Genomic DNA, 27,761 nt, shown 5'->3' on the forward strand with positions numbered 1-27,761 from the left:
ACAGGTTAGTGAACTCAGCCCCAGGACCAGCTGGATGAGGGGACTTAGGCTTCAGTGTGTTAGAACAGGTTTGTGAACTCAGCCCCAGGACCAGCTGGATGAGGGGACTTAGGCTTCAGTGTGTTAGAACAGGTTAGTGAACTCAGCCCCAGGACCAGCTGGATGAGGGGACTGAGGCTTCAGTGTGTTAGTAGAACAGGTTAGTGAACTCAGCCCCAGGACCAGCTGGATGAGGGGACTGAGGCTTCAGTGTGTTAGTAGAACAGGTTAGTGAACTCAGCCCCAGGACCAGCTGGATGAGGGGACTTAGGCTTCAGTGTGTTAGAACAGGTTAGTGAACTCAGCCCCAGGACCAGCTGGATGAGGGGACTGAGGCTTCAGTGTGTTAGTAGAACAGGTTAGTGAACTCAGCCCCAGGACCTGCTGGATGAGGGGACTGAGGCTTCAGTGTGTTAGTAGAACAGGTTAGTGAACTCAGCCCCAGGACCAGCTGGATGAGGGGACTGAGGCTTCAGTGTGTTAGTAGAACAGGTTAGTGAACTCAGCCCCAGGACCAGCTGGATGAGGGGACTGAGGCTTCAGTGTGTTAGTAGAACAGGTTAGTGAACTCAGCCCCAGGACCAGCTGGATGAGGGGACTGAGGCTTCAGTGTGTTAGTAGAACAGGTTAGTGAACTCAGCCCCAGGACCAGCTGGATGAGGGGACTGAGGCTTCAGTGTGTTAGTAGAACAGGTTAGTGAACTCAGCCCCAGGACCAGCTGGATGAGGGGACTGAGGCTTCAGTGTGTTAGTAGAACAGGTTAGTGAACTCAGCCCCAGGACCAGCTGGATGAGGGGACTGAGGCTTCAGTGTGTTAGTAGAACAGGTTAGTGAACTCAGCCCCAGGACCAGCTGGATGAGGGGACTGAGGCTTCAGTGTGTTAGTAGAACAGGTTAGTGAACTCAGCCCCAGGACCAGCTGGATGAGGGGACTGAGGCTTCAGTGTGTTAGTAGAACAGGTTAGTGAACTCAGCCCCAGGACCAGCTGGATGAGGGGACTGAGGCTTCAGTGTGTTAGTAGAACAGGTTAGTGAACTCAGCCCCAGGACCAGCTGGATGAGGGGACTGAGGCTTCAGTGTGTTAGTAGAACAGGTTTGTGAACTCGGCCCCAGGACCAGCTGGATGAGGGGACTGAGGCTTCAGTGTGTTAGTAGAACAGGTTAGTGAACTCAGCCCCAGGACCAGCTGGATGAGGGGACTGAGGCTTCAGTGTGTTAGAACAGGTTAGTGAACTCAGCCCCAGGACCAGCTGGATGAGGGGACTGAGGCTTCAGTGTGTTAGTAGAACAGGTTAGTGAACTCAGCCCCAGGACCAGCTGGATGAGGGGACTGAGGCTTCAGTGTGTTAGTAGAACAGGTTAGTGAACTCAGCCCCAGGACCAGCTGGATGAGGGGACTGAGGCTTCAGTGTGTTAGTAGAACAGGTTAGTGAACTCAGCCCCAGGACCAGCTGGATGAGGGGACTGAGGCTTCAGTGTGTTAGTAGAACAGGTTAGTGAACTCAGCCCCAGGACCAGCTGGATGAGGGGACTGAGGCTTCAGTGTGTTAGTAGAACAGGTTAGTGAACTCAGCCCCAGGACCAGCTGGATGAGGGGACTGAGGCTTCAGTGTGTTAGTAGAACAGGTTTGTGAACTCAGCCCCAGGACCTGCTGGATGAGGGGACTGAGGCTTCAGTGTGTTAGTAGAACAGGTTTGTGAACTCGGCCCCAGGACCAGCTGGATGAGGGGACTGAGGCTTCAGTGTGTTAGAACAGGTTTGTGAACTCGGCCCCAGGACCTGCTGGATGAGGGGACTGAGGCTTCAGTGTGTTAGTAGAACAGGTTTGTGAACTCAGCCCCAGGACCTGCTGGATGAGGGGACTGAGGCTTCAGTGTGTTAGTAGAACAGGTTTGTGAACTCAGCCCCAGGACCTGCTGGATGAGGGGACTGAGGCTTCAGTGTGTTAGTAGAACAGGTTTGTGAACTCAGCCCCAGGACCTGCTGGATGAGGGGACTGAGGCTTCAGTGTGTTAGTAGAACAGGTTAGTGAACTCAGCCCCAGGACCAGCTGGATGAGGGGACTGAGGCTTCAGTGTGTTAGTAGAACAGGTTAGTGAACTCAGCCCCAGGACCAGCTGGATGAGGGGACTGAGGCTTCAGTGTGTTAGTAGAACAGGTTAGTGAACTCAGCCCCAGGACCAGCTGGATGAGGGGACTGAGGCTTCAGTGTGTTAGTAGAACAGGTTAGTGAACTCAGCCCCAGGACCAGCTGGATGAGGGGACTGAGGCTTCAGTGTGTTAGTAGAACAGGTTTGTGAACTCAGCCCCAGGACCTGCTGGATGAGGGGACTGAGGCTTCAGTGTGTTAGTAGAACAGGTTTGTGAACTCAGCCCCAGGACCTGCTGGATGAGGGGATTGAGGCTTCAGTGTGTTAGTAGAACAGGTTTGTGAACTCAGCCCCAGGACCAGCTGGATGAGGGGACTCTTTTCTTTGCTCAGCTCTTGGTATTGCAGGGCTTGGTAATGATATGAGAGGGGGTCACTGTATTTGAGATGTTTCCAAAACTTAATTGCTATTTTTTGAGTTTTTATTATTAGTGGATTTTGGGCTAATTCTGCCCTGCATGCAGGGTTTGTAGTTTTCCTCTGGACATGTAGGAGAATCTTACAGAACTCGGCATGCAGGGTTTCAATGGGGTGTTTGTCCCAGTTGATGAAATCTTGTTTTGTAAGTGGTAGTCTCTCTCTCTCTCTCTCTCTCTCTCTCTCTCTCTCTCTCTCTCTCTCTCTCTCTCTCTCTCTCTCTCTCTCTCTCTCTCTCTATATATATATATATATATAAATATATCTCTCTCTCTCTTTCTGTTTCTCTCTTTCTTTCTCTCCCTCTCTCTCTCTGTCTCTCGGTTTCTCTCTCTCCATCTCGCTCTGCTCATGCAGTATAAATTCTCACTGTGAAGTTGGAATGTTTATCACAAGGCTTGGCTTATGTACAAATGAGAGAATCATTCACCAGGGACAGCACGGACAGACTAAGGAGCACAGTGGGAGGTGTTTGTGCAATGTGTGTGTTCAGATCCAGTGTGCGTGATCTCACCAAGGGAAAGACCACAGATGTGCTACTGGTCAATGCGGCTTGTCTATAATGGCAGGCAACAACAAGACAGCACTCTACGAAGTGTTCAGACAACACACACACACACACACACACACACACACACACACACACACACTACAGTACAGTGTGCTCACCCAGATTGTACTGACCAGAGTCTAGAAATTACAGTTATATGTCTCAAGGCTAGACAATAGACACTGACCACTCACTGGAGAGACCAAGGGTATGTCCAAAATGGCTCCCCATTCCCTTTATAGTGCACTCGTTTTGACAAGGGCCCACAGGGTGGCAGTTGGGACAGTCCCTGGTCTTTATGCTATGACTGCTAGTCTTCTAGAGGGAAGGACAGATGACCTCTAGAAATCACCTTGGAGGGAGGTACCGGTTTGGAGGAAACACAATAGCGGTCAGGGAGATACAGCTCATAGCGTTTCAACGGTCAGGGAGATAGAGCTCATAGCGTTTCAACGGTCAGGGGGATACAGCTCATAGTGTTTCAACGGTCAGGGAGATACAGCTCATAGTGTTTCAACGGTCAGGGAGATAGAGCTGGTTGAGCTCATAGCGTTTCAACGGTCAGGGGGATAGAGCTGGTTGAGCTCATAGCGTTTCAACGGTCAGGGGGATAGAGCTGGTTGAGCTCATAGCGTTTCAACGGTCAGGGAGATAGAGCTGGTTGAGCTCATAGTGTTTCAACGGTCAGGGAGATAGAGCTGGTTGAGCTCATAGCATTTCAACGGTCAGGGAGATACAGCTCATAGTGTTTCAACGGTCAGGGGGATACAGCTCATAGTGTTTCAACGGTCAGGGAGATACAGCTCATAGTGTTTCAACGGTCAGGGAGATACAGCTCATAGTGTTTCAACGGTCAGGGGGATACAGCTCATAGTGTTTCAACGGTCAGGGAGATACAGCTCATAGTGTTTCAACGGTCAGGGGGATACAGCTCATAGTGTTTCAACGGTCAGGGAGATACAGCTCATAGTGTTTCAACGGTCAGGGAGATAGAGCTCATAGTGTTTCAACGGTCAGGGGGATACAGCTCATAGTGTTTCAACGGTCAGGGAGATACAGCTCATAGTGTTTCAACGGTCAGGGAGATACAGCTCATAGTGTTTCAACGGTCAGGGGGATACAGCTCATAGTGTTTCAACGGTCAGGGGGATACAGCTCATAGCATTTCAACGGTCAGGGAGATACAGCTCATAGCGTTTCAACGGTCAGGGAGATAGAGCTCATAGCGTTTCAACGGTCAGGGGGATACAGCTGGTAGAGCTCATAGTGTTTCAACGGTCAGGGAGATACAGCTCATAGTGTTTCAACGGTCAGGGAGATACAGCTCATAGCGTTTCAACGGTCAGGGGGATACAGCTCATAGCATTTCAACGGTCAGGGGGATACAGCTCATAGTGTTTCAACGGTCAGGGAGATACAGCTCATAGCGTTTCAACGGTCAGGGGGATACAGCTCATAGCATTTCAACGGTCAGGGAGATACAGCTCATAGCGTTTCAACGGTCAGGGAGATACAGCTCATAGTGTTTCAACGGTCAGGGGGATACAGCTCATAGTGTTTCAACGGTCAGGGGGATACAGCTCATAGTGTTTCAACGGTCAGGGAGATACAGCTCATAGCGTTTCAACGGTCAGGGAGATACAGCTCATAGCATTTCAACGGTCAGGGAGATACAGCTCATAGCGTTTCAACGGTCAGGGAGATACAGCTCATAGTGTTTCAACGGTCAGGGGGATACAGCTGGTAGAGCTCATAGTGTTTCAACGGTCAGGGAGATACAGCTCATAGTGTTTCAACGGTCAGGGAGATACAGCTGGTTGAGCTCATAGTGTTTCAACGGTAGGGGGGAGACAAGTCATAGTGTTTCAACGGTCAGGGAGATACAGCTCATAGCATTTCAACGGTCAGGGAGATACAGCTCATAGCATTTCAACAGTCAGGGAGATACAGCTCATAGCGTTTCAACGGTCAGGGAGATACAGCTCATAGTGTTTCAACGGTCAGGGAGATACAGCTCATAGTGTTTCAACGGTCAGGGAGATACAGCTCATAGCGTTTCAACGGTCAGGGGGATACAGCTCATAGTGTTTCAACGGTCAGGGAGATAGAGCTCATAGTGTTTCAACGGTCAGGGAGATACAGCTCATAGTGTTTCAACGGTCAGGGAGATAGAGCTCATAGTGTTTCAACGGTCAGGGAGATAGAGCTCATAGTGTTTCAACGGTCAGGGAGATAGAGCTCATAGCGTTTCAACGGTCAGGGAGATAGAGCTCATAGTGTTTCAACGGTCAGGGAGATACAGCTCATAGTGTTTCAACAGACAGGGAGATACAGCTCATAGTGTTTCAACGGTCAGGGAGATACAGCTCATAGCATTTCAACGGTCAGGGAGATACAGCTCATAGTGTTTCAACGGTCAGGGAGATAGAGCTGGTTGAGCTCATAGCATTTCAACGGTCAGGGAGATACAGCTCATAGCATTTCAACGGTCAGGGAGATACAGCTCATAGCGTTTCAACGGTCAGGGAGATAGAGCTGGTTGAGCTCATAGCATTTCAACGGTCAGGGAGATAGAGCTGGTTGAGCTCATAGCATTTCAACGGTCAGGGGGATAGAGCTGGTTGAGCTCATAGCGTTTCAACGGTCAGGGAGATAGAGCTGGTTGAGCTCATAGCATTTCAACGGTCAGGGAGATACAGCTCATAGTGTTTCAACGGTCAGGGAGATACAGCTGGTTGAGCTCATAGCGTTTCAACGGTCAGGGAGATACAGCTCATAGCGTTTCAACGGTCAGGGAGATACAGCTCATAGCATTTCAACGGTCAGGGGGATACAGCTCATAGTGTTTCAACGGTCAGGGAGATACAGCTCATAGTGTTTCAACGGTCAGGGAGATACAGCTCATAGCATTTCAACGGTCAGGGGGATACAGCTCATAGTGTTTCAACGGTCAGGGGGATACAGCTCATAGTGTTTCAACGGTCAGGGAGATACAGCTCATAGTGTTTCAACGGTCAGGGAGATACAGCTCATAGTGTTTCAACGGTCAGGGAGATACAGCTCATAGCGTTTCAACAGTCAGGGGGATACAGCTCATAGTGTTTCAACGGTCAGGGGGATACAGCTCATAGTGTTTCAACGGTCAGGGGGATACAGCTCATAGTGTTTCAACGGTCAGGGAGATACAGCTCATAGCGTTTCAACGGTCAGGGAGATACAGCTCATAGTGTTTCAACGGTCAGGGGGATACAGCTCATAGTGTTTCAACGGTCAGGGAGATACAGCTCATAGTGTTTCAACGGTCAGGGAGATACAGCTCATAGCGTTTCAACGGTCAGGGAGATACAGCTCATAGTGTTTCAACGGTCAGGGAGATACAGCTGGTTGAGCTCATAGTGTTTCAACGGTCAGGGAGATACAGCTCATAGTGTTTCAACGGTCAGGGAGATACAGCTCATAGTGTTTCAACGGTCAGGGAGATACAGCTCATAGTGTTTCAACGGTCAGGGAGATACAGCTCATAGTGTTTCAACGGTCAGGGGGATACAGCTCATAGTGTTTCAACGGTCAGGGAGATACAGCTCATAGTGTTTCAACGGTCAGGGGGATACAGCTCATAGTGTTTCAACGGTCAGGGAGATACAGCTCATAGTGTTTCAACGGTCAGGGAGATACAGCTGGTTGAGCTCATAGCGTTTCAACGGTCAGGGGGATACAGCTCATAGTGTTTCAACGGTCAGGGAGATACAGCTCATAGTGTTTCAACGGTCAGGGAGATAGAGCTGGTTGAGCTCATAGCGTTTCAACGGTCAGGGAGATACAGCTCATAGTGTTTCAACGGTCAGGGAGATACAGCTCATAGTGTTTCAACGGTCAGGGAGATACAGCTCATAGTGTTTCAACGGTCAGGGAGATACAGCTCATAGTGTTTCAACGGTCAGGGAGATACAGCTCATAGTGTTTCAACGGTCAGGGAGATACAGCTCATAGTGTTTCAACGGTCAGGGAGATACAGCTCATAGCGTTTCAACGGTCAGGGAGATACAGCTCATAGTGTTTCAACGGTCAGGGAGATACAGCTCATAGCATTTCAACGGTCAGGGGGATACAGCTCATAGTGTTTCAACGGTCAGGGAGATACAGCTCATAGCGTTTCAACGGTCAGGGAGATACAGCTCATAGTGTTTCAACGGTCAGGGAGATAGAGCTCATAGCATTTCAACGGTCAGGGAGATACAGCTCATAGCATTTCAACGGTCAGGGGGATACAGCTCATAGTGTTTCAACGGTCAGGGAGATACAGCTCATAGCGTTTCAACGGTCAGGGAGATACAGCTCATAGTGTTTCAACGGTCAGGGGGATACAGCTCATAGTGTTTCAACGGTCAGGGAGATACAGCTCATAGTGTTTCAACGGTCAGGGAGATACAGCTCATAGTGTTTCAACGGTCAGGGAGATACAGCTCATAGTGTTTCAACGGTCAGGGAGATACAGCTCATAGCGTTTCAACGGTCAGGGAGATACAGCTCATAGCGTTTCAACGGTCAGGGAGATACAGCTCATAGTGTTTCAACGGTCAGGGAGATACAGCTCATAGTGTTTCAACGGTCAGGGAGATACAGCTCATAGTGTTTCAACGGTCAGGGGGATACAGCTCATAGTGTTTCAACGGTCAGGGAGATAGAGCTCATAGTGTTTCAACGGTCAGGGAGATAGAGCTCATAGTGTTTCAACGGTCAGGGAGATAGAGCTCATAGTGTTTCAACGGTCAGGGAGATAGAGCTCATAGTGTTTCAACGGTCAGGGAGATACAGCTCATAGTGTTTCAACGGTCAGGGAGATAGAGCTCATAGTGTTTCAACGGTCAGGGAGATACAGCTCATAGTGTTTCAACGGTCAGGGAGATACAGCTCATAGTGTTTCAACGGTCAGGGAGATACAGCTCATAGTGTTTCAACGGTCAGGGAGATAGAGCTCATAGCATTTCAACGGTCAGGGAGATAGAGCTCATAGTGTTTCAACGGTCAGGGAGATAGAGCTGGTTGAGCTCATAGTGTTTCAACGGTCAGGGAGATAGAGCTGGTTGAGCTCATAGTGTTTCAACGGTCAGGGGGATAGAGCTCATAGTGTTTCAACGGTCAGGGAGATAGAGCTGGTTGAGCTCATAGTGTTTCAACGGTCAGGGAGATAGAGCTGGTTGAGCTCATAGTGTTTCAACGGTCAGGGAGATAGAGCTCATAGTGTTTCAACGGTCAGGGAGATAGAGCTGGTTGAGCTCATAGTGTTTCAACGGTCAGGGGGATACAGCTCATAGTGTTTCAACGGTCAGGGAGATAGAGCTGGTTGAGCTCATAGTGTTTCAACGGTCAGGGAGAAACAGCTGGTTGAGCTCATAGTGTTTCAACGGTCAGGGAGATAGAGCTGGTTGAGCTCATAGTGTTTCAACGGTCAGGGGGATAGAGCTCATAGTGTTTCAACGGTCAGGGAGGTAGAGCTCATAGTGTTTCAACGGTCAGGGGGATAGAGCTGGTTGAGCTCATAGTGTTTCAACGGTCAGGGAGATAGAGCTGGTTGAGCTCATAGTGTTTCAACGGTCAGGGAGATAGAGCTGGTTGAGCTCATAGTGTTTCAACGGTCAGGGGGATAGAGCTCATAGTGTTTCAACGGTCAGGGAGGTAGAGCTCATAGTGTTTCAACGGTCAGGGGGATAGAGCTGGTTGAGCTCATAGTGTTTCAACGGTCAGGGGGATAGAGCTGGTTGAGCTCATAGCGTTTCAACGGTCAGGGGGATACAGCTCATAGTGTTTCAACGGTCAGGGAGATACAGCTGGTTGAGCTCATAGCGTTTCAACGGTCAGGGGGATACAGCTCATAGTGTTTCAACGGTCAGGGAGATACAGCTCATAGCGTTTCAACGGTCAGGGAGATACAGCTCATAGCGTTTCAACGGTCAGGGGGATACAGCTCATAGTGTTTCAACGGTCAGGGGGATACAGCTCATAGCGTTTCAACGGTCAGGGGGATACAGCTCATAGTGTTTCAACGGTCAGGGGGATACAGCTCATAGTGTTTCAACGGTCAGGGGGATACAGCTCATAGTGTTTCAACGGTCAGGGAGATACAGCTCATAGTGTTTCAACGGTCAGGGGGATACAGCTCATAGTGTTTCAACGGTCAGGGAGATACAGCTGGTTGAGCTCATAGTGTTTCAACGGTCAGGGGGATAGAGCTCATAGTGTTTCAACGGTCAGGGAGATACAGCTCATAGTGTTTCAACGGTCAGGGAGATACAGCTCATAGTGTTTCAACGGTCAGGGAGATACAGCTGGTTGAGCTCATAGTGTTTCAACGGTCAGGGAGATACAGCTCATAGTGTTTCAACGGTCAGGGAGATACAGCTCATAGTGTTTCAACGGTCAGGGAGATACAGCTCATAGTGTTTCAACGGTCAGGGAGATACAGCTGGTTGAGCTCATAGTGTTTCAACGGTCAGGGAGATACAGCTCATAGCGTTTCAACGGTCAGGGAGATACAGCTGGTTGAGCTCATAGCGTTTCAACGGTCAGGGAGATACAGCTCATAGTGTTTCAACGGTCAGGGAGATACAGCTGGTTGAGCTCATAGCGTTTCAACGGTCAGGGAGATACAGCTGGTTGAGCTCATAGTGTTTCAACGGTCAGGGAGATACAGCTCATAGTGTTTCAACGGTCAGGGAGATACAGCTGGTTGAGCTCATAGCGTTTCAACGGTCAGGGAGATACAGCTGGTTGAGCTCATATCGTTTCAACGGTCAGGGAGATACAGCTGGTTGAGCTCATAGTGTTTCAACGGTCAGGGAGATAGAGCTCATAGTGTTTCAACGGTCAGGGAGATACAGCTCATAGTGTTTCAACGGTCAGGGAGATACAGCTCATAGTGTTTCAACGGTCAGGGAGATAGAGCTGGTTGAGCTCATAGTGTTTCAACGGTCAGGGGGATAGAGCTCATAGTGTTTCAACGGTCAGGGAGATACAGCTCATAGTGTTTCAACGGTCAGGGGGATACAGCTCATAATGTTTCAACGGTCAGGGAGATACAGCTCATAGTGTTTCAATGGTCAGGGAGATACAGCTGGTTGAGCTCATAGCGTTTCAACGGTCAGGGGGATACAGCTCATAGCGTTTCAACGGTCAGGGAGATACAGCTCATAGTGTTTCAACGGTCAGGGAGATACAGCTCATAGTGTTTCAACGGTCAGGGAAATACAGCTGGTTGAGCTCATAGTGTTTCAACGGTCAGGGGGATAGAGCTGGTTGAGCTCATAGCGTTTCAACGGTCAGGGGGATACAGCTCATAGCGTTTCAACGGTCAGGGAGATACAGCTGGTTGAGCTCATAGTGTTTCAACGGTCAGGGAGATACAGCTCATAGCGTTTCAACGGTCAGGGAGATAGAGCTCATAGTGTTTCAACGGTCAGGGGGATAGAGCTGGTTGAGCTCATAGCGTTTCAACGGTCAGGGAGATACAGCTCATAGCGTTTCAACGGTCAGGGGGATACAGCTCATAGTGTTTCAACGGTCAGGGGGATACAGCTCATAGCGTTTCAACGGTCAGGGGGATACAGCTCATAGTGTTTCAACGGTCAGGGGGATACAGCTCATAGTGTTTCAACGGTCAGGGGGATACAGCTCATAGTGTTTCAACGGTCAGGGAGATACAGCTCATAGTGTTTCAACGGTCAGGGGGATACAGCTCATAGTGTTTCAACGGTCAGGGTGATACAGCTGGTTGAGCTCATAGTGTTTCAACGGTCAGGGGGATAGAGCTCATAGTGTTTCAACGGTCAGGGAGATACAGCTAATAGTGTTTCAACGGTCAGGGAGATACAGCTCATAGTGTTTCAACGGTCAGGGAGATACAGCTGGTTGAGCTCATAGTGTTTCAACGGTCAGGGAGATACAGCTCATAGTGTTTCAACGGTCAGGGAGATACAGCTCATAGTGTTTCAACGGTCAGGGAGATACAGCTCATAGTGTTTCAACGGTCAGGGAGATACAGCTGGTTGAGCTCATAGTGTTTCAACGGTCAGGGAGATACAGCTCATAGCGTTTCAACGGTCAGGGAGATACAGCTGGTTGAGCTCATAGCGTTTCAACGGTCAGGGAGATACAGCTCATAGTGTTTCAACGGTCAGGGAGATACAGCTGGTTGAGCTCATAGCGTTTCAACGGTCAGGGAGATACAGCTGGTTGAGCTCATAGTGTTTCAACGGTCAGGGAGATACAGCTGGTTGAGCTCATAGCGTTTCAACGGTCAGGGAGATACAGCTGGTTGAGCTCATAGTGTTTCAACGGTCAGGGAGATAGAGCTCATAGTGTTTCAACGGTCAGGGAGATACAGCTCATAGTGTTTCAACGGTCAGGGAGATACAGCTCATAGTGTTTCAACGGTCAGGGAGATAGAGCTGGTTGAGCTCATAGTGTTTCAACGGTCAGGGGGATAGAGCTCATAGTGTTTCAACGGTCAGGGAGATACAGCTCATAGTGTTTCAACGGTCAGGGAGATAGAGCTGGTTGAGCTCATAGTGTTTCAACGGTCAGGGAGATAGAGCTCATAGTGTTTCAACGGTCAGGGAGATACAGCTCATAGTGTTTCAACGGTCAGGGGGATAGAGCTCATAGTGTTTCAACGGTCAGGGAGATACAGCTCATAGTGTTTCAACGGTCAGGGGGATACAGCTCATAATGTTTCAACGGTCAGGGAGATACAGCTCATAGTGTTTCAATGGTCAGGGAGATACAGCTGGTTGAGCTCATAGCGTTTCAACGGTCAGGGGGATACAGCTCATAGCGTTTCAACGGTCAGGGAGATACAGCTCATAGTGTTTCAACGGTCAGGGAGATACAGCTCATAGTGTTTCAACGGTCAGGGAAATACAGCTGGTTGAGCTCATAGTGTTTCAACGGTCAGGGGGATAGAGCTGGTTGAGCTCATAGCGTTTCAACGGTCAGGGGGATACAGCTCATAGCGTTTCAACGGTCAGGGAGATACAGCTGGTTGAGCTCATAGTGTTTCAACGGTCAGGGAGATACAGCTCATAGCGTTTCAACGGTCAGGGAGATAGAGCTCATAGTGTTTCAACGGTCAGGGGGATAGAGCTGGTTGAGCTCATAGCGTTTCAACGGTCAGGGGGATACAGCTCATAGCGTTTCAACGGTCAGGGAGATAGAGCTGGTTGAGCTCATAGTGTTTCAACGGTCAGGGAGATACAGCTCATAGTGTTTCAACGGTCAGGGAGATAGAGCTGGTTGAGCTCATAGTGTTTCAACGGTCAGGGAGATACAGCTCATAGCGTTTCAACGGTCAGGGAGATAGAGCTCATAGTGTTTCAACGGTCAGGGAGATACAGCTCATAGTGTTTCAACGGTCAGGGAGATACAGCTGGTAGAGCTCATAGTGTTTCAACGGTCAGGGAGATACAGCTCATAGTGTTTCAACGGTCAGGGAGATACAGCTCATAGTGTTTCAACGGTCAGGGAGATACAGCTCATAGTGTTTCAACGGTCAGGGAGATACAGCTCATAGTGTTTCAACGGTCAGGGGGATACAGCTCATAGTGTTTCAACGGTCAGGGGGATACAGCTCATAGTGTTTCAACGGTCAGGGAGATACAGCTCATAGTGTTTCAACGGTCAGGGAGATAGAGCTCATAGTGTTTCAACGGTCAGGGGGATACAGCTCATAGCGTTTCAACGGTCAGGGAGATACAGCTCATAGTGTTTCAACGGTCAGGGAGATACAGCTCATAGTGTTTCAACGGTCAGGGAGATACAGCTCATAGTGTTTCAACGGTCAGGGGGATACAGCTCATAGTGTTTCAACGGTCAGGGAGATAGAGCTCATAGTGTTTCAACGGTCAGGGAGATACAGCTCATAGTGTTTCAACGGTCAGGGAGATAGAGCTGGTTGAGCTCATAGTGTTTCAACGGTCAGGGAGATACAGCTCATAGCGTTTCAACGGTCAGGGAGATAGAGCTCATAGTGTTTCAACGGTCAGGGAGATACAGCTCATAGTGTTTCAACGGTCAGGGAGATACAGCTGGTAGAGCTCATAGTGTTTCAACGGTCAGGGAGATACAGCTCATAGTGTTTCAACGGTCAGGGAGATACAGCTCATAGTGTTTCAACGGTCAGGGAGATACAGCTCATAGTGTTTCAACGGTCAGGGAGATAGAGCTCATAGTGTTTCAACGGTCAGGGAGATACAGCTCATAGTGTTTCAACGGTCAGGGAGATACAGCTCATAGTGTTTCAACGGTCAGGGGGATACAGCTCATAGTGTTTCAACGGTCAGGGGGATACAGCTCATAGTGTTTCAACGGTCAGGGAGATACAGCTCATAGTGTTTCAACGGTCAGGGAGATAGAGCTCATAGTGTTTCAACGGTCAGGGGGATACAGCTCATAGCGTTTCAACGGTCAGGGAGATACAGCTCATAGTGTTTCAACGGTCAGGGAGATACAGCTCATAGTGTTTCAACGGTCAGGGAGATACAGCTCATAGTGTTTCAACGGTCAGGGGGATACAGCTCATAGTGTTTCAACGGTCAGGGAGATAGAGCTCATAGTGTTTCAACGGTCAGGGAGATACAGCTCATAGTGTTTCAACGGTCAGGGAGATACAGCTCATAGTGTTTCAACGGTCAGGGAGATAGAGCTGGTTGAGCTCATAGTGTTTCAACGGTCAGGGAGATACAGCTCATAGCATTTCAACGGTCAGGGGGATACAGCTCATAGCATTTCAACGGTCAGGGAGATACAGCTCATAGCATTTCAACGGTCAGGGGGATACAGCTCATAGTGTTTCAACGGTCAGGGAGATACAGCTCATAGTGTTTCAACGGTCAGGGGGATAGAGCTGGTTGAGCTCATAGCGTTTCAACGGTCAGGGGGATACAGCTCATAGCGTTTCAACGGTCAGGGAGATAGAGCTGGTTGAGCTCATAGTGTTTCAACGGTCAGGGAGATAGAGCTGGTTGAGCTCATAGTGTTTCAACGGTCAGGGAGATACAGCTCATAGCGTTTCAACGGTCAGGGAGATAGAGCTCATAGTGTTTCAACGGTCAGGGAGATACAGCTCATAGTGTTTCAACGGTCAGGGAGATACAGCTCATAGTGTTTCAACGGTCAGGGAGATACAGCTCATAGTGTTTCAACGGTCAGGGGGATACAGCTCATAGTGTTTCAACGGTCAGGGAGATACAGCTCATAGTGTTTCAACGGTCAGGGGGATACAGCTCATAGTGTTTCAACGGTCAGGGAGATACAGCTCATAGTGTTTCAACGGTCAGGGAGATACAGCTCATAGCGTTTCAACGGTCAGGGAGATACAGCTCATAGTGTTTCAACGGTCAGGGAGATACAGCTCATAGTGTTTCAACGGTCAGGGAGATACAGCTCATAGTGTTTCAACGGTCAGGGAGATAGAGCTGGTTGAGCTCATAGTGTTTCAACGGTCAGGGAGATACAGCTCATAGTGTTTCAACGGTCAGGGAGATACAGCTGGTTGAGCTCATAGCGTTTCAACGGTCAGGGAGATAGAGCTGGTTGAGCTCATAGTGTTTCAACGGTCAGGGCGATACAGCTCATAGTGTTTCAACGGTCAGGGAGATACAGCTGGTAGAGCTCATAGTGTTTCAACGGTCAGGGAGATACAGCTCATAGTGTTTCAACGGTCAGGGAGATACAGCTCATAGCATTTCAACGGTCAGGGGGATACAGCTCATTGCATTTCAACGGTCAGGGGGATACAGCTCATAGTGTTTCAACGGTCAGGGAGATACAGCTCATAGTGTTTCAACGGTCAGGGAGATACAGCTCATAGTGTTTCAACGGTCAGGGAGATACAGCTCATAGTGTTTCAACGGTCAGGGAGATACAGCTCATAGCATTTCAACGGTCAGGGGGATACAGCTCATAGTGTTTCAACGGTCAGGGAGATACAGCTCATAGCGTTTCAACGGTCAGGGAGATACAGCTGGTAGAGCTCATAGTGTTTCAACGGTCAGGGAGATACAGCTGGTAGAGCTCATAGTGTTTCAACGGTCAGGGAGATACAGCTCATAGTGTTTCAACGGTCAGGGAGATACAGCTGGTAGAGCTCATAGTGTTTCAACGGTCAGGGAGATAGAGCTCATAGTGTTTCAACGGTCAGGGAGATACAGCTCATAGCATTTCAACGGTCAGGGAGATACAGCTCATAGCATTTCAACGGTCAGGGGGATACAGCTCATAGTGTTTCAACGGTCAGGGAGATACAGCTCATAGTGTTTCAACGGTCAGGGAGATACAGCTCATAGCGTTTCAACGGTCAGGGAGATACAGCTCATAGTGTTTCAACGGTCAGGGAGATACAGCTCATAGCATTTCAACGGTCAGGGAGATACAGCTCATAGCATTTCAACGGTCAGGGGGATACAGCTCATAGTGTTTCAACGGTCAGGGAGATACAGCTCATAGTGTTTCAACGGTCAGGGAGATACAGCTCATAGCGTTTCAACGGTCAGGGAGATACAGCTCATAGTGTTTCAACGGTCAGGGAGATAGAGCTCATAGTGTTTCAACGGTCAGGGAGATACAGCTCATAGTGTTTCAACGGTCAGGGAGATAGAGCTCATAGCATTTCAACGGTCAGGGAGATAGAGCTCATAGTGTTTCAACGGTCAGGGAGATAGAGCTGGTTGAGCTCATAGTGTTTCAACGGTCAGGGAGATAGAGCTGGTTGAGCTCATAGTGTTTCAACGGTCAGGGGGATAGAGCTCATAGTGTTTCAACGGTCAGGGAGATACAGCTGGTTGAGCTCATAGTGTTTCAACGGTCAGGGAGATAGAGCTGGTTGAGCTCATAGTGTTTCAACGGTCAGGGGGATACAGCTCATAGTGTTTCAACGGTCAGGGAGATAGAGCTGGTTGAGCTCATAGTGTTTCAACGGTCAGGGAGATAGAGCTCATAGTGTTTCAACGGTCAGGGAGATAGAGCTGGTTGAGCTCATAGTGTTTCAACGGTCAGGGAGATACAGCTGGTTGAGCTCATAGTGTTTCAACGGTCAGGGAGATAGAGCTGGTTGAGCTCATAGTGTTTCAACGGTCAGGGGGATAGAGCTCATAGTGTTTCAACGGTCAGGGAGGTAGAGCTCATAGTGTTTCAACGGTCAGGGGGATAGAGCTGGTTGAGCTCATAGTGTTTCAACGGTCAGGGAGATAGAGCTGGTTGAGCTCATAGTGTTTCAACGGTCAGGGAGATACAGCTCATAGTGTTTCAACGGTCAGGGAGGTAGAGCTCATAGTGTTTCAACGGTCAGGGGGATAGAGCTGGTTGAGCTCATAGTGTTTCAACGGTCAGGGGGATAGAGCTGGTTGAGCTCATAGCGTTTCAACGGTCAGGGGGATACAGCTCATAGTGTTTCAACGGTCAGGGAGATACAGCTGGTTGAGCTCATAGCGTTTCAACGGTCAGGGGGATACAGCTCATAGTGTTTCAACGGTCAGGGAGATACAGCTCATAGCGTTTCAACGGTCAGGGAGATACAGCTCATAGCGTTTCAACGGTCAGGGGGATACAGCTCATAGTGTTTCAACGGTCAGGGGGATACAGCTCATAGCGTTTCAACGGTCAGGGGGATACAGCTCATAGTGTTTCAACGGTCAGGGGGATACAGCTCATAGTGTTTCAACGGTCAGGGGGATACAGCTCATAGTGTTTCAACGGTCAGGGAGATACAGCTGGTTGAGCTCATAGTGTTTCAACGGTCAGGGGGATAGAGCTCATAGTGTTTCAACGGTCAGGGAGATACAGCTCATAGTGTTTCAACGGTCAGGGAGATACAGCTGGTTGAGCTCATAGCGTTTCAACGGTCAGGGAGATACAGCTGGTTGAGCTCATAGCGTTTCAACGGTCAGGGAGATACAGCTCATAGTGTTTCAAAGGTCAGGGAGATACAGCTGGTTGAGCTCATAGCGTTTCAACGGTCAGGGAGATACAGCTGGTTGAGCTCATAGCGTTTCAACGGTCAGGGAGATACAGCTGGTTGAGCTCATAGTGTTTCAACGGTCAGGGAGATAGAGCTCATAGTGTTTCAACGGTCAGGGAGATACAGCTCATAGTGTTTCAACGGTCAGGGAGATAGAGCTGGTTGAGCTCATAGTGTTTCAACGGTCAGGGGGATAGAGCTCATAGTGTTTCAACGGTCAGGGAGATACAGCTCATAGTGTTTCAACGGTCAGGGGGATACAGCTCATAGTGTTTCAACGGTCAGGGGGATACAGCTCATAGTGTTTCAACGGTCAGGGAGATACAGCTGGTTGAGCTCATAGTGTTTCAACGGTCAGGGAGATACAGCTCATAGTGTTTCAACGGTCAGGGGGATACAGCTCATAATGTTTCAACGGTCAGGGAGATACAGCTCATAGTGTTTCAACGGTCAGGGAGATACAGCTCATAGTGTTTCAACGGTCAGGGGGATACAGCTCATAGTGTTTCAACGGTCAGGGAGATACAGCTGGTTGAGCTCATAGTGTTTCAACGGTCAGGGAGATACAGCTCATAGTGTTTCAACGGTCAGGGGGATACAGCTCATAATGTTTCAACGGTCAGGGAGATACAGCTCATAGTGTTTCAACGGTCAGGGAGATACAGCTGGTTGAGCTCATAGCGTTTCAACGGTCAGGGGGATACAGCTCATAGCGTTTCAACGGTCAGGGAGATACAGCTCATAGTGTTTCAACGGTCAGGGAGATACAGCTCATAGTGTTTCAACGGTCAGGGAGATACAGCTGGTTGAGCTCATAGTGTTTCAACGGTCAGGGGGATAGAGCTGGTTGAGCTCATAGCGTTTCAACGGTCAGGGGGATACAGCTCATAGCGTTTCAACGGTCAGGGAGATACAGCTGGTTGAGCTCATAGTGTTTCAACGGTCAGGGAGATACAGCTCATAGCGTTTCAACGGTCAGGGAGATAGAGCTCATAGTGTTTCAACGGTCAGGGGGATAGAGCTGGTTGAGCTCATAGCGTTTCAACGGTCAGGGGGATACAGCTCATAGCGTTTCAACGGTCAGGGAGATAGAGCTGGTTGAGCTCATAGTGTTTCAACGGTCAGGGAGATACAGCTCATAGTGTTTCAACGGTCAGGGAGATAGAGCTGGTTGAGCTCATAGTGTTTCAACGGTCAGGGAGATACAGCTCATAGCGTTTCAACGGTCAGGGAGATAGAGCTCATAGTGTTTCAACGGTCAGGGAGATACAGCTCATAGTGTTTCAACGGTCAGGGAGATAGAGCTGGTTGAGCTCATAGTGTTTCAACGGTCAGGGAGATACAGCTGGTAGAGCTCATAGTGTTTCAACGGTCAGGGAGATAGAGCTGGTTGAGCTCATAGTGTTTCAACGGTCAGGGAGATACAGCTGGTAGAGCTCATAGTGTTTCAACGGTCAGGGAGATACAGCTGGTAGAGCTCATAGTGTTTCAACGGTCAGGGAGATACAGCTCATAGTGTTTCAACGGTCAGGGAGATACAGCTCATAGTGTTTCAACGGTCAGGGAGATACAGCTCATAGTGTTTCAACGGTCAGGGAGATAGAGCTCATAGTGTTTCAACGGTCAGGGAGATACAGCTCATAGTGTTTCAACGGTCAGGGAGATACAGCTCATAGTGTTTCAACGGTCAGGGGGATACAGCTCATAGTGTTTCAACGGTCAGGGGGATACAGCTCATAGTGTTTCAACGGTCAGGGAGATACAGCTCATAGTGTTTCAACGGTCAGGGAGATACAGCTCATAGTGTTTCAACGGTCAGGGAGATACAGCTCATAGTGTTTCAACGGTCAGGGAGATAGAGCTGGTTGAGCTCATAGTGTTTCAACGGTCAGGGAGATACAGCTGGTTGAGCTCATAGTGTTTCAACGGTCAGGGAGATACAGCTCATAGCATTTCAACGGTCAGGGGGATACAGCTCATAGCATTTCAACGGTCAGGGAGATACAGCTCATAGCATTTCAACGGTCAGGGGGATACAGCTCATAGTGTTTCAACGGTCAGGGAGATACAGCTCATAGTGTTTCAACGGTCAGGGGGATAGAGCTGGTTGAGCTCATAGCGTTTCAACGGTCAGGGGGATACAGCTCATAGCGTTTCAACGGTCAGGGAGATAGAGCTGGTTGAGCTCATAGTGTTTCAACGGTCAGGGAGATAGAGCTGGTTGAGCTCATAGTGTTTCAACGGTCAGGGAGATACAGCTCATAGCGTTTCAACGGTCAGGGAGATAGAGCTCATAGTGTTTCAACGGTCAGGGAGATACAGCTCATAGTGTTTCAACGGTCAGGGAGATACAGCTCATAGTGTTTCAACGGTCAGGGAGATACAGCTCATAGTGTTTCAACGGTCAGGGGGATACAGCTCATAGTGTTTCAACGGTCAGGGAGATACAGCTCATAGTGTTTCAACGGTCAGGGGGATACAGCTCATAGTGTTTCAACGGTCAGGGAGATACAGCTCATAGTGTTTCAACGGTCAGGGAGATAGAGCTCATAGTGTTTCAACGGTCAGGGGGATACAGCTCATAGCGTTTCAACGGTCAGGGAGATAGAGCTGGTAGAGCTCATAGTGTTTCAACGGTCAGGGGGATACAGCTCATAGTGTTTCAACGGTCAGGGAGATACAGCTCATAGTGTTTCAACGGTCAGGGAGATACAGCTCATAGCGTTTCAACGGTCAGGGAGATACAGCTCATAGTGTTTCAACGGTCAGGGGGATACAGCTCATAGTGTTTCAACGGTCAGGGAGATACAGCTCATAGTGTTTCAACGGTCAGGGAGATAGAGCTGGTTGAGCTCATAGTGTTTCAACGGTCAGGGAGATACAGCTCATAGTGTTTCAACGGTCAGGGAGATACAGCTGGTTGAGCTCATAGTGTTTCAACGGTCAGGGAGATAGAGCTGGTTGAGCTCATAGTGTTTCAACGGTCAGGGAGATAGAGCTCATAGCGTTTCAACGGTCAGGGAGATACAGCTGGTTGAGCTCATAGTGTTTCAACGGTCAGGGAGATACAGCTCATAGTGTTTCAACGGTCAGGGAGATACAGCTGGTTGAGCTCATAGTGTTTCAACGGTCAGGGAGATAGAGCTGGTTGAGCTCATAGTGTTTCAACGGTCAGGGAGATACAGCTGGTTGAGCTCATAGTGTTTCAACGGTCAGGGAGATACAGCTCATAGCGTTTCAACGGTCAGGGGGATACAGCTCATAGTGTTTCAACGGTCAGGGAGATACAGCTCATAGCATTTCAACGGTCAGGGAGATACAGCTGGTTGAGCTCATAGTGTTTCAACGGTCAGGGAGATACAGCTGGTTGAGCTCATAGTGTTTCAACGGTCAGGGAGATACAGCTCATAGTGTTTCAACGGTCAGGGAGATACAGCTGGTAGAGCTCATAGTGTTTCAACGGTCAGGGAGATATAGCTCATAGCATTTCAACGGTCAGGGGGATACAGCTCATTGCATTTCAACGGTCAGGGGGATACAGCTCATAGTGTTTCAACGGTCAGGGAGATACAGCTCATAGTGTTTCAACGGTCAGGGAGATACAGCTCATAGTGTTTCAACGGTCAGGGAGATACAGCTCATAGTGTTTCAACGGTCAGGGAGATACAGCTCATAGCATTTCAACGGTCAGGGGGATACAGCTCATAGTGTTTCAACGGTCAGGGAGATACAGCTCATAGCGTTTCAACGGTCAGGGAGATACAGCTGGTAGAGCTCATAGTGTTTCAACGGTCAGGGAGATACAGCTGGTAGAGCTCATAGTGTTTCAACGGTCAGGGAGATACAGCTCATAGTGTTTCAACGGTCAGGGAGATACAGCTGGTAGAGCTCATAGTGTTTCAACGGTCAGGGAGATAGAGCTCATAGTGTTTCAACGGTCAGGGAGATACAGCTCATAGCATTTCAACGGTCAGGGAGATACAGCTCATAGCATTTCAACGGTCAGGGAGATACAGCTCATAGCATTTCAACGGTCAGGGAGATACAGCTCATAGCATTTCAACGGTCAGGGGGATACAGCTCATAGTGTTTCAACGGTCAGGGAGATACAGCTCATAGTGTTTCAACGGTCAGGGAGATACAGCTCATAGCGTTTCAACGGTCAGGGAGATACAGCTCATAGTGTTTCAACGGTCAGGGAGATACAGCTGGTAGAGCTCATAGTGTTTCAACGGTCAGGGAGATACAGCTCATAGTGTTTCAACAGTCAGGGAGATACAGCTGATAGAGCTCATAGTGTTTCAACGGTCAGGGAGATACAGCTCATAGTGTTTCAACGGTCAGGGAGATACAGCTGGTTGAGCTCATAGTGTTTCAACGGTCAGGGGGATACAGCTCATAGTGTTTCAACGGTCAGGGAGATAGAGCTCATAGTGTTTCAACGGTCAGGGAGATACAGCTCATAGTGTTTCAACGGTCAGGGAGATACAGCTCATAGTGTTTCAACGGTCAGGGGGATACAGCTCATAGTGTTTCAACGGTCAGGGAGATACAGCTGGTTGAGCTCATAGTGTTTCAACGGTCAGGGAGATACAGCTCATAGTGTTTCAACGGTCAGGGAAATACAGCTCATAGCGTTTCAACGGTCAGGGAGATAGAGCTGGTTGAGCTCATAGTGTTTCAACGGTCAGGGAGATACAGCTCATAGCGTTTCAACGGTCAGGGAGATACAGCTCATAGCGTTTCAACGGTCAGGGAGATACAGCTCATAGCGTTTCAACGGTCAGGGAGATAGAGCTGGTTGAGCTCATAGTGTTTCAACAGTCAGGGAGATAGAGCTGGTTGAGCTCATAGCGTTTCAACGGTCAGGGAGATACAGCTCATAGCATTTCAACGGTCAGGGAGATAGAGCTGGTTGAGCTCATAGCGTTTCAACGGTCAGGGAGATAGAGCTGGTTGAGCTCATAGTGTTTCAACGGTCAGGGGGATAGAGCTGGTTGAGCTCATAGTGTTTCAACGGTCAGGGAGATACAGCTCATAGTGTTTCAACGGTCAGGGGGATACAGCTCATAGTGTTTCAACGGTCAGGGAGATAGAGCTCATAGTGTTTCAACGGTCAGGGAGATACAGCTCATAGTGTTTCAACGGTCAGGGAGATACAGCTCATAGTGTTTCAACGGTCAGGGAGATACAGCTCATAGTGTTTCAACGGTCAGGGAGATACAGCTGGTAGAGCTCATAGTGTTTCAACGGTCAGGGAGATACAGCTGGTAGAGCTCATAGTGTTTCAACGGTCAGGGAGATACAGCTGGTAGAGCTCATAGTGTTTCAACGGTCAGGGAGATACAGCTCATAGTGTTTCAACGGTCAGGGAGATACAGCTCATAGCATTTCAACGGTCAGGGAGATACAGCTCATAGTGTTTCAACGGTCAGGGAGATAGAGCTCATAGTGTTTCAACGGTCAGGGAGATACAGCTCATAGTGTTTCAACGGTCAGGGAGATACAGCTCATAGCACTTCAACGGTCAGGGAGATACAGCTCATAGTGTTTCAACGGTCAGGGGGATACAGCTCATAGTGTTTCAACGGTCAGGGAGATAGAGCTCATAGTGTTTCAACGGTCAGGGAGATACAGCTCATAGTGTTTCAACGGTCAGGGAGATACAGCTCATAGTGTTTCAACGGTCAGGGAGATACAGCTCATAGTGTTTCAACGGTCAGGGAGATACAGCTCATAGTGTTTCAACGGTCAGGGAGATAGAGCTCATAGTGTTTCAACGGTCAGGGAGATACAGCTCATAGTGTTTCAACGGTCAGGGAGATACAGCTCATAGTGTTTCAACGGTCAGGGAGATACAGCTCATAGTGTTTCAACGGTCAGGGAGATACAGCTGGTTGAGCTCATAGCATTTCAACGGTCAGGGGGATACAGCTCATAGTGTTTCAACGGTCAGGGAGATAGAGCTCATAGTGTTTCAACGGTCAGGGAGATACAGCTCATAGTGTTTCAACGGTCAGGGGGATACAGCTCATAGTGTTTCAACGGTCAGGGAGATACAGCTCATAGTGTTTCAACGGTCAGGGAGATACAGCTCATAGTGTTTCAACGGTCAGGGAGATAGAGCTCATAGTGTTTCAACGGTCAGGGAGATAGAGCTCATAGTGTTTCAACGGTCAGGGAGATAGAGCTCATAGTGTTTCAACGGTCAGGGAGATAGAGCTGGTTGAGCTCATAGTGTTTCAACGGTCAGGGAGATACAGCTCATAGTGTTTCAACGGTCAGGGGGATACAGCTCATAGTGTTTCAACGGTCAGGGAGATACAGCTCATAGTGTTTCAACGGTCAGGGAGATACAGCTCATAGTGTTTCAACGGTCAGGGGGATACAGCTCATAGCGTTTCAACGGTCAGGGGGATACAGCTCATAGTGTTTCAACGGTCAGGGAGATACAGCTCATAGTGTTTCAACGGTCAGGGGGATACAGCTCATAGTGTTTCAACGGTCAGGGAGATACAGCTCATAGTGTTTCAACGGTCAGGGAGATACAGCTCATAGTGTTTCAACGGTCAGGGAGATAGAGCTCATAGTGTTTCAACGGTCAGGGAGATAGAGCTCATAGTGTTTCAACGGTCAGGGAGATACAGCTCATAGTGTTTCAACGGTCAGGGGGATACAGCTCATAGTGTTTCAACGGTCAGGGAGATACAGCTCATAGTGTTTCAACGGTCAGGGGGATACAGCTCATAGTGTTTCAACGGTCAGGGAGATACAGCTCATAGTGTTTCAACGGTCAGGGAGATACAGCTCATAGTGTTTCAACGGTCAGGGGGATACAGCTCATAGCGTTTCAACGGTCAGGGGGATACAGCTCATAGTGTTTCAACGGTCAGGGAGATACAGCTCATAGTGTTTCAACGGTCAGGGAGATACAGCTCATAGTGTTTCAACGGTCAGGGAGATACAGCTCATAGCATTTCAACGGTCAGGGAGATACAGCTCATAGTGTTTCAACGGTCAGGGAGATAGAGCTGGTTGAGCTCATAGTGTTTCAACGGTCAGGGAGATACAGCTCATAGTGTTTCAACGGTCAGGGAGATACAGCTCATAGTGTTTCAACGGTCAGGGAGATACAGCTCATAGTGTTTCAACGGTCAGGGAGATAGAGCTGGTTGAGCTCATAGTGTTTCAACGGTCAGGGAGATACAGCTCATAGCGTTTCAACGGTCAGGGGGATAGAGCTCATAGTGTTTCAACGGTCAGGGAGATACAGCTCATAGCGTTTCAACGGTCAGGGAGATAGAGCTCATAGTGTTTCAACGGTCAGGGAGATACAGCTCATAGTGTTTCAACGGTCAGGGAGATAGAGCTCATAGTGTTTCAACGGTCAGGGGGATACAGCTCATAGTGTTTCAACGGTCAGGGAGATACAGCTCATAGCATTTCAACGGTCAGGGGGATACAGCTCATAGTGTTTCAACGGTCAGGGAGATACAGCTCATAGTGTTTCAACGGTCAGGGAGATAGAGCTGGTTGAGCTCATAGTGTTTCAACGGTCAGGGGGATACAGCTCATAGTGTTTCAACGGTCAGGGAGATAGAGCTGGTTGAGCTCATAGTGTTTCAACGGTCAGGGAGATAGAGCTGGTTGAGCTCATAGTGTTTCAACGGTCAGGGAGATAGAGCTGGTTGAGCTCATAGTGTTTCAACGGTCAGGGGGATACAGCTCATAGTGTTTCAACGGTCAGGGAGATAGAGCTGGTTGAGCTCATAGTGTTTCAACGGTCAGGGAGATAGAGCTGGTTTTGAATAAATGAATGTTGTAGGTTACTAACGGTTACTAAGTTTATGAATTCGTCTTTCTGGTTAACTTCATTTTTTTTTCTCTAGCCACTACATTCAGCACAGTCCACTTTCTAATGGACACCAGCGTATGTTTGATATCTATCTATCTATTCATTACATTACATTATACTCACTGGTATCACAATTACACGTGTGGAAATCAGCAGAACACCATATACCCACCTTAAACCCCTCTGATTGCACACTACAGCATGTCCTGTTCAGATGTAGTGGTTGTAATACTTGACATACAGTATTCATTAGAATGGATACTCATTGGTGAGGATACACTTGTCATTGTATGTGAATAATAATATTTGGATATCATTAAAATGCCTGATAAATATCTTAAACCAATCTGTAATAACAGTAAACATGTTGTTCAGATATAATGCTGTTTTTTTATCTCACCTTCGCAGCTCCAATCTGTTCCTTCCTGAACTTCTCTAAAGGTGCAATTAGCACATCATCCGCATTCTGGATCTGCAACACAAATACACAGATACACGGCATTCAATCATGGCTTCAACAGTATCAAATTACAGTAAAATACACAGATACATGGCATTCAATCACTGTCACGCCCTGGTCAAAGTATTTTGTGTTTATTTTCATTTATTTGGTCAGGCCAGGGTGTGGCATGGGTTTTTGTATGTGGTGTGTTGGGTTTGTAGCTTAGTGGGGTGTTCTAGTGAAGTCTATGGCTGTCTGAAGTGGTTCTCAATCAGAGGCAGGTGTTTATCTTTGTCTCTGATTGGGAACCATATTTAGGCAGCCATATTCTTTGGGTGTTTCGTGGGTGATTGTCCTTAGTGTCCTCTGTGTTAGTTTGCACCAGATTAGGCTGTTTCGGTTTTCACATTACGTTTATTGTTTTTGTAAAGTTCGTGTTTCTTTATTATTAAATAAACATGGATTGCAATAGCCACGCTGCATTTTGGTCCGATCCTGGCTACACCTCCTCGTCCGAGGAGGAGATAGAAGAAAGCCGTTACAATCACGGCTTCAATAGTATAAAATTACAGTAAAATACATAGATACATGGCATTCAATCACGGCTTCAACAGTATCAAATTACAGTAAAATACACAGATACATGGCATTCAATCACGGCTTCAATAGTATAAAATTACAGTAAAATACATAGATACATGGCATTCAATCACGGCTTCAACAGTATCAAATTACAGTAAAATACACAGATACATGGCATTCAATCACGGCTTCAACAGTATCAAATTACAGTAAAATACACAGATACATGGCATTCAATCACGGCTTCAATAGTATAAAATTACAGTAAAATACATAGATACATGGCATTCAATCACGGCTTCAACAGTATCAAATTACAGTAAAATACACAGATACATGGCATTCAATCACGGCTTCAATAGTATAAAATTACAGTAAATACATAGATACATGGCATTCAATCACGGCTTCAACAGTATCAAATTACAGTAAAATACACAGACACACGCATTCAATCACACCTTCAACAGTAGCGCACAATTGGCCCAGCGTCGTCCGGGTTAGGGGGGAGTTACTTGGCTCATCGTGCTCTAGCGACTCCTTGTGGCGGGCCGGGCGCCTGCAGGCTGACTGCGGTTGTCAGTTGAACGGTGGTTCCTCTGACACATTGGTGTGGCTGGCTTCCACGATAAACGGGTGGGTGTTACGTAGCGTGGTTTGGTCATATTTCAGAGGACGCATGACTCAACCTCCGCCTCCCGAGCCCGTTGGGGAGTTGCAGCGATGAGATCGGAATTGGGGAGAAAAATGGGGTAAAATACCACAAATAAAAATGAAATCACTTCTACAGTATGCGTAGCCACCGTAGTGTAGAAGCAGTAGTAGAAATATTTTGAAAAATGGGGAAAAATGGTTCCAATCAATTTTGATATGGGCTGTAAAATACTAGCTATTGTCAGACCTGTTTGAAATATAGCACAGTGGCAAGAGGTAGAGCTTTACAACGGCAGTGTTCTACACATATATCAGACACTAGCGCCAACCAAAACCAGATTATTCTGGCTGGCTGGCAAAGCGCTTCATAGCCACTTTAAAAGCCACATCCTCATATCCCCATTCCCTACAGTTTGCTACAGCAGGAAAATGATATTGACATTTTGAATTGTTATTTCACCTTTATTTAACCAGGCAAGTCAGTTTAGTCTTATTTTACAATGATGGCCTTACCTGGCCAAACCCTCCATTAACCCGGACGATGCTGGGCCAAACCCTCCATTAACCCGGTCGATGCTGGGCCAAACCCTCAATTTACCCGGACGATGCTGGGCCAAACCCTCCATTAACCCGGACGATGCTGGGCCAAACCCTCCATTAACCCGGACGATTCTGGGCCAAACCCTCCATTAACCCGGACGATGCTGGGCCAAACCCTCCATTAACCCGGACGATGCTGGGCCAAACCCTCCATTAACCCGGACGATGCTGTGCCAAACCCTTCATTAACCCGGAAGATGCTGGGCCAAACCCTCCATTAACCCGGACGATTCTGGGCCAAACCCTCCATTAACCCGGACGATGCTGGGCCAAACCCTCCATTAACCCGGACGATGCTGGGCAATTGTGCGCCGCCCTATGGAACTCCTGATCACGACCGGTTATGTCTTATTTCAGAGACAGCCTCCCTGTCTCATTTCAGATACATCCTCCCTGTCCCATTTCAGAGACATATATGCCTTTCATCAGGCCGGTAACATCCGGTGACATGACATGACATGA

At 48.3% G+C, this 27,761-nt stretch overlaps 1 protein-coding gene across 4 annotated transcripts in view; it reads right to left on the reverse strand.

Moving 5' to 3' along the window:
• The window catches only part of LOC110515989 (rho GTPase-activating protein 42), a 224,508-nt gene that overhangs the window by 116,481 nt on the left and 80,266 nt on the right, over nt 1–27,761 (reverse strand). For all 4 annotated transcript variants that reach the window (XM_036965193.1, XM_036965192.1, XM_036965191.1 and 1 more), the window contains exon 4: nt 25,422–25,493. In XM_036965193.1, the coding sequence (XP_036821088.1) occupies nt 25,422–25,493 (72 nt within the window). The remainder of the gene's footprint in view (nt 1–25,421; nt 25,494–27,761) is intronic.

Source organism: Oncorhynchus mykiss, chromosome 27 (assembly GCF_013265735.2).
Source record: "Oncorhynchus mykiss isolate Arlee chromosome 27, USDA_OmykA_1.1, whole genome shotgun sequence".
In the NCBI taxonomy this organism is placed as follows: Eukaryota; Metazoa; Chordata; class Actinopteri; order Salmoniformes; family Salmonidae; genus Oncorhynchus; species Oncorhynchus mykiss.